This window comes from Cajanus cajan, chromosome 1 (genome assembly GCF_000230855.2).
Source record: "Cajanus cajan strain Asha chromosome 1, NIPB_CcT2T_4, whole genome shotgun sequence".
Taxonomy (NCBI): Eukaryota; Viridiplantae; Streptophyta; class Magnoliopsida; order Fabales; family Fabaceae; genus Cajanus; species Cajanus cajan.
In genome coordinates this window covers 88,035,883-88,043,466 of record NC_138517.1, presented here as the reverse complement: position 1 = coordinate 88,043,466, position 7,584 = coordinate 88,035,883, and the positions used below count along the sequence as shown (strand labels likewise).

The window sequence follows — 7,584 nt, the reverse complement described above, 5'->3', positions numbered from 1 at the left end:
TATCTATAATAACAGCTCTTTATTATGAATTTATGGCAGAGAAATACATTTTATCGGCCTTGGAGTCAGCCATGTACGTAAGAACCATGCATTACCATTATATTACATACTGATTAGTAATTATAAATAATATTTAATCTGCAAGAAGCTCTATCTTGATGCTTCTGATTTTGACACGCCCTTTCCCATACCTAGGAACCAGCGTCACCCTAACACTATCATCATCTTCCACATCCAATTCTTCCAACAAATCCGTCAGTCCCAGCCTCAAATTAGTAACCATTTTCTTGTTTTTGTGCTTATGCGAGTGAGGCACACTCACAAAGCTTCCTGCAAACTCAGTATTATCTGGTCGAATCAGCTTGTCATCTTCATCATTGATAAACACATCAAACTTCACGGCTACGTTTCTCTCAAATTCAATCCCTTCAATCACCAGAACCTCCTCCTCCTCTTCCTTCTCCTTCTTGCTCCTTGACTTCTTCGGCCTCTTCACCATCGTGCTCACAACAGAATCCAACACCAGCGGAAACTTCACGTTCCTTGAAGTCTCAGCAGCATGTGCTGCACCAACACCAAAAGTTTGAGCCAGTGTTGACTTTTGAACCTTTGGCTTCCGTGGTTTAGGCTTAGATTTCAACCATGGAATGTCAACCTCTTGGTAAACATACCCTAGCTTTGTTGTGTCAAGACAGTCCTTGACCTTCACACGCACGAGGTTCTTATTCTCGTCGTAAAAGAGAAACCCGGATTCTAACCAATCCGAGTCAGTGAAATCCCTTCTTTTGCCACCAAGTGTTTTCCATATAGACCACATCCTATCAACGTTGGAATGATGAGAATAAAAAATAGGGTCCCTTGCAGCCGAGTAGAAATTCCCCATATTCTCATCGTTAGGTTGGTTGATATCACCGGTCCATCCATGAACAGGACCATGTGGAACGTTCTCTAAAGAGCCAGCACCAGGGTCAGGTTCATCCCCAGCACGGTAAGCACTTCCAAGAAATAACGTAGAAGTCTTCCCATTAGTCACAATTTGTCTATACATTATGCTGAGGTTGGATGAGATATCTCCAACAGCGTTAGGATCATCAAGGTTGAAGTCAAGGTCTACAAGTGTTGGTGGTTGATGATTGGCATTGCGGAGAGGGTCATAAAGAGGCGATTTAGGGTCTGCATAGATGGAGGGAAGTTGCATGCCCTTAGGAGCATCCCAGTTCCAAAATGGAAGGGCGAAGGTGGGGTCATTGATCAAGCTTCCCAATATTCTTTCGTAGAAATAGAGGTACCATCGGTGGAAGGGGAAGAAGAGCCAAGAGTTGTGGACTTGGAGATCAAGATCAGGGAACCCTACTTGGTGATATGCACCATCACAATAAGCACAGTGGACGTTGGCTTGTTGGGTGAAATTGCGTGGGTCATCTTTTGGGAGTTTTTTCATTAGGTCAACGGCTTTTTTATATTTGGTTAAATAGTCATTGTTGACCAAATGTGATGCTGGTCTTACCCTCAAGGGTTGGTTAGAGGAAGGGAACTTGAAATCTATGATTGTTGTGGAATTTGGGGGGCAACAATTGGTGGGTTTTGCACCATCAGGTAGGTCTGGTGGACCACATGTGGTTAGATCTGGAGGGGAAACTGGGGCAGCAAAGGCAAAAGGGTTGTTGTTGTTTAGGGTAACAGCACCACAGAGTCCTCCTAGGCCAACCAAAACGCTCCTCCTATGTCCTACAATATGTTGGAGTTGTTCTCCTTCGGATGTGTTTGGGTTTGGTGTTGGATTGTTTTGGTTTCCACTACCACATGTTACTCTAGGAATGTTATAACGTTTTGGTTTTCTATTTTTAGCTGATTGGAATTGTGAAATTGGAGGAAAGGAAGAAAGGGCATTGGTGGAGTTGGAAGAGAGATTAATGTTGGCTAAGGACACGAAAGATAGATGAGAGATAGAAGCCATTTTCTATCATGAAAATTTAGACCTTTGCATGTCCTTTTTATAAGGAACTCGTGAAGAACTTTCTCTTGAATTTGTGTGGTGCTGATAGCCTCCTAAAACTTAATAATTTCTAACACACGAGAAGAAATTAACAATATGTTGACATTTAGCCTATCGGGATTCAAATTTTGTAGTTGGTAATGTTTGAATTAAGACCAACGTGAACAATTTAAGGTGCATCTGCAAGTACTAGCAGACAGCTGTGATCTGATCTAGTTGGTGCTTCATCGAGATTTCGTTGGCACACGCAATTGAAGTCTACATGAAGAAGGTTTACACGCAACGTCCAAGTACGTAGTATTATGGAACACCGAACACCCTCTTACTAGACTTGAGAAAACGCATACTTGACTTAAATTCACGCATGTGCGTACTTAAATAACCTGGGCAGCTTATTATTAATTATGCAAATGTTCTTTTTTCGATCTATTTGAGAAATTGGGTAATTGATTTTTTGACTGGATTTTTTTTTTCTCATCGAGGAATCGGTTATCCAGAAACCAATTTCTCAACTGACTTTTTTCATTTTTTATTTATTTTTTAAAATTTTAAAATTTAATTTAATTTAATTTAAAATTCAGAATTTGAAAATTATTTTGAATATTTACATTTTATTTATTAATTTTATATATTAAATATTATAATTAAATATTAATTATAAAAATTATATTTAATTTTCAAATTTTATGTTAAAAATAAAGATAATGTAAAAAATTATTTATTTATAAAAATATAGTTATTTTTAAAAATTAGTTAAATTGAATTTAAAATTCAGCATTAAAATCTAAATAATAATATATTTTTTAATATTTTAAAAATATTTTAAATATATATATATATATAATTTAATATTTTAATTTAGTAAATCATTTGTTCTATTTTTAAATATGTAAAATATATTTTATTTTTTTATTTTCCTTTAATAATTATAGATAAGTAATTAGAAATGAAAAATATTTTAAATTAAATTTAATTAATTTATATAAAACTTTTAAGTTATATAACAAGAAATATTTATATAATATGTTAAAATTTGTATTACAAATCAATGAATGTTAGTATGAAAGTGTACATTTTTCAATTTTTGGGTGACTTTTAAAGGGTGGCAGGAACATTATTTTTTAGACCTGAAAGTGGTACTGTTGGATTGATTGACATAAAAACTATCAAAAATAGTTGTGCGAAGGAAAAAAATTAACTTAATAAAGGCATAATAAAAGGCCACGAAGTGACTCAATTAATTTGTATACTTTGTTGGTGTGAACAGAATAGTTGATAATACTTTTATTGAGATGAACAAAGAAATTGTTCTATTTTTATATTTTTAAATGTTATATTATATTGAGTAAATGTAATATATAATATCATGAAAGTAAAAATATAGTTATTCAAATGTTTATAAAATATTATATTAATAATGTTGTGCCTTTTGATTTTCTTAAAATATATTTTATGAACAATAAAAAATAAAACTAAAAAACTTTGGCATTTCTGGAATTTAGGAGGAGGCGCAGAGGATTGGAATAAAAAGTTGAAATTAAAATTAAATTTAAGCGGGTTGATCCCCTATTTTTTATGTCCAAAATTAAGCGAGTTGACCCTTAACTCATCATTTCAATTTTTTTTTTTTAGATTTTTAAAATTCACTTATGTTGTACGGAGTACTTTGTTTGCAAATCCCAAACCCGAATAAGAGATAAAGATTGTGTTAGGCACTAATATAACATTAAAAAAAAAACTTTATCAAACTAAATCTTTGACATGAATCATCCTAATAAAATAAACTTGTGACAGATACGAGAATTAATGTTGTTTTGGATGAAGTACAGGTACTACACATAAGATGGAATTATAAATTATCTCATTAGAAAAAAAGGGTAAGGTAAAACCTCTTGTAGAAAAAACTGCTAAATTTTTTTTATATTAAGTAGTTTGAATATGCCACGTGTGTGAAGAAGACTTATTAAAACTCAAATAAGGAGAATGGATATATTATATCGTAAGTAACACAATTAATAAGAGACAAAGAAAAATTATAGATAAAATAATTAAGAAAGATTTAAAAACTATTGACTTGATTATAAGCCATTAAATATAATTTACCGCAATGTAATCAATCTCAACTAATAGTAAAAACAAAAGGCTTGGTTTTGACGTTGAACTTTTAAATTCGTCATAAAATGAACTAGACTTGTATTCTTAAGCCACATTTAAAACTTATTAACTCATTTCACTTTTTTTGTCTATGTGTGACTTATGAATATTTAGGATTAAAAATGTAAAAAGTCAAGCATTTAAAGATTAAGTTCAGCTTATGGAAATAAAAATAATTGTTTAATCTTAGAATATAATTATGATATCTGATGTATAAATATTTTTTATATTGTCGTCTAACAATAATTTTGTCATATAATTTAAAATTGATAAATTTTATAATAATTATTTGAAAAGTGTATATTGTCTAATTGTTTAGGGATATAAAAATCTTTACAATCAAAATGTATCAAAATTAATCTTAACTTATACTATTAAATGAATTAAATTTAGAAATTGATTTAACACTTATCTTATTTGATGTCTTAGTAGCTTTATTCTAATTCTCTGTGAGTAATCATTTTTGAGATATTCATTTACTTTTAGGATAATCCCACAAATTAACATAAGATTTTTTAACGTGTTAGTTTTTTTTCTACTTACACGTTTTTTGAAAAAGAACTTAGAAAGTTACTTATCTTTAAATTGTTGATATAGGTTGTACAAATTAATCTCTTTAAGTTATTATTAACTGTACAATTTCATACTCGTACAAATATGGTCCCTCTCATTTTGATGTGTTTAAGCTATTACAAGCTCACCAACTTTTGCTTGATTTATCCCTGAATCGGGCTTCTGCATGGTTTGTTCCCAAATTGGAGTTATGTCTAGTTTGTCCCAGAATTGGGTTTCTGCCTAGTTTATTCTCGAATCGGGCTACTATTTAATCCATTCCGGAACCACATTGTACTAGAAGAAATGATATGTTATAATATTATCTATAACACTCCTCATATTTAACATCTCGATAACTTCACTTCACGATACTTTATACGATGATACTTCACACAATTGTTTGTTAGTCATAATCCTTTGTAAGTAGCCATTTTTGAGATGTTCATCTGTGTCTGCTTTTAGGATCAACGACTAACTACAAACCAACATAATACTTTTCAATAAGTTTTGTTCTCAATACTTTATCCATCCCTAAATTGTCCCAAGTCAACCACATTTATCTATAAAGTTCTTTTGTGATGTGTTACTAAAAAGTAGATGAATCTTGGTATAAGTAATACAAATTAGCTTATTTAAGTCATCCTCAATTGTATAATGTCACACTTAAACAAATCTCTGGATTACTCTAATTGTGATGTGTTCACTATTCAAAATTTAAATTTAGCTTATTCAAAAATTATGACACATAATTTAATTTATCTATTTCGTTTATGATTTAATAATTTTTTATTAACCTTTTCTTTAAATTATGTTTAAGCTCATTAATTTAATTAATATTTAGCATATACTTTATGTTAAAAGATGAAATAAAATATAAAAAAATCCACAATTATCGGTCAAACAAAAACAAAATTGTATAAGACTCTAAAATGTAATAAATAAACTAATTACTTTTTTTTTTACAATACAATCTTCTTCTTTGATTTTTTTATTTATCAAATACTTCATTGAAATTTATAAGAAAAAGAAAAGTCTAAATCCAAAAACATAATGGCTTACGTCATGCACGTTCGAAACATGATGTCCATTTCCATGAAATAGTACCTCTTTGACCAGATTTATGCATTAATGTGAACTGCTCCCGTGATAAAATAAAAAATAAAAAAAGTCTCTGGCAGGGACGGAGCCAGGATTTCAATACTGGGGGGCCGAGAATAAATAATATATAATTTATAATAAATGAAAATTAAAGTATCAAAAGCATATAAAAAAAAATATAAAAAAAAATTAAAATTGTTGGAGGGGCCGTGGCACCCGTAGGTCCCCCCTTGGCTCCGTCCTTGGTCTCTGGCATGCACCCAATCTAACTCGTCTAGATACTGTTAAGAACATCCTACACTCTTTTAAACAAATTTCTTTTAATTAATTTAAATTTATTAAAAATTATAAAAGTTTGGCGAGTCTCACATCTATTAATGAATTTATCTCATGATTTTACAGTTTTTAATAAGTATTAATCAATAAAAATAATGCATTAAAAATTATTATAAAAGTATGTTACGCTACTAATACTTTTCTTATTATGATTATTAATTTACTACAAGAAAATTACTTTTTTAGGAGACGAGAATATGGTTTAATGCGAACTGCTCCCATGTATTCTAATTAAATTCGAATAAAATATTAATAATCTATACAAAATATAATAATTAAAATTTCCTACATTACAAATTTTTTTTGCCTTTAGATCTCAAATTGAAATTCGAGTTTAACAAATGACTATAAAATGCTTTGTTTGATCCGTCATTAATATCTGTTTCTTTTTTCTCAATAGAATCATTAACGTCTTCGACAGATAATCCTTTCACCCAAAGAATAAATAATTTTCGATATTTATTTATAGCATGAGAAGACGCGTAATTCTTTCATGCTATATTTGGCCGAGAAGCAAAAAATAAAATAGAAAAATATATAAATTATAATATCTTTTCTTTTATCTAGTTGAAAAAAATAGAGAAAAAAATGACTTTTTAAAAATTAAAAATTGCTTTTCAATTAAATTTTTTTTTCCTCATTCTCACTTTCTTTCCTTAAATTCCTTCTGTTTGAACGGGTCATTGTTATATTTTTCTCTTAAGGCCCACAGCATTAAAGAGTAGCACAAGTAAAATTCAAAACTAGGGAAAGTCGCCTATATCGCCGACGATCTAGAAATTTGAATTCAAAAGTGCACACGTTTTTTATTTTTTAGGTTCGTTCCTAGAGTATCCACCGCCGACAGCAGTGACTAATCTCCTCACTAGGTTGGAGGCACCTCAAAGGGTGGGATAGCTGACCCCAAGATTTAACGCGGCTGCATACACAAGGCAGCATTCGAACCCCTAACCTTATTTAAGCGTGGATCAACCCCTACCGCTGAACCACACGCTTGGGATTACATGTTTTTTTATTATTTGTTAGCAAAGTATATTTAATAATTACATTATAATAAATATAAATAAAACAAATTTGATAAAAATTAAAATATTTACACATCTCAAATATTAGATTTAAAATGATACAATTGGTCAAATCATTAATTTCATTTTTATCAGTTATGACATGAGAGTTGAAATTAAATTTGAGTTTTTTTTTTTGTCATATATACTTACTTATAATTGAAGATGAGGTAAATAATCCATAATTTTATTAAAAATTATCAAAAAAATTGATAGTCAATTTTTTTTTTTTTTTACACATTGATAGTTAACTTTAATTTTATATGGTATCATATCTTCTCATAATCAAATTTAATTAAAATAAAATAGACAACCTACTAATTTGTTAAAATAAAATAGACAACCTACTAATTTATTAAAATAAAAAAGACAACCTACTAA

The 7,584-nt window shown here is 30.0% G+C and overlaps 1 protein-coding gene across 1 annotated transcript; it reads right to left on the bottom strand.

The window, feature by feature from the left end:
• Nucleotides 1-2,123, bottom strand: LOC109804271 (polyphenol oxidase, chloroplastic). Its single transcript, XM_020366071.3, has one exon. It carries the CDS (start codon nucleotides 1,955-1,957, stop codon nucleotides 134-136), a length of 1,824 nt encoding a protein of 607 aa, XP_020221660.2. The 5' UTR covers nucleotides 1,958-2,123; the 3' UTR covers nucleotides 1-133.
• Between the last annotated feature and the right edge of the window lie 5,461 nt (nucleotides 2,124-7,584).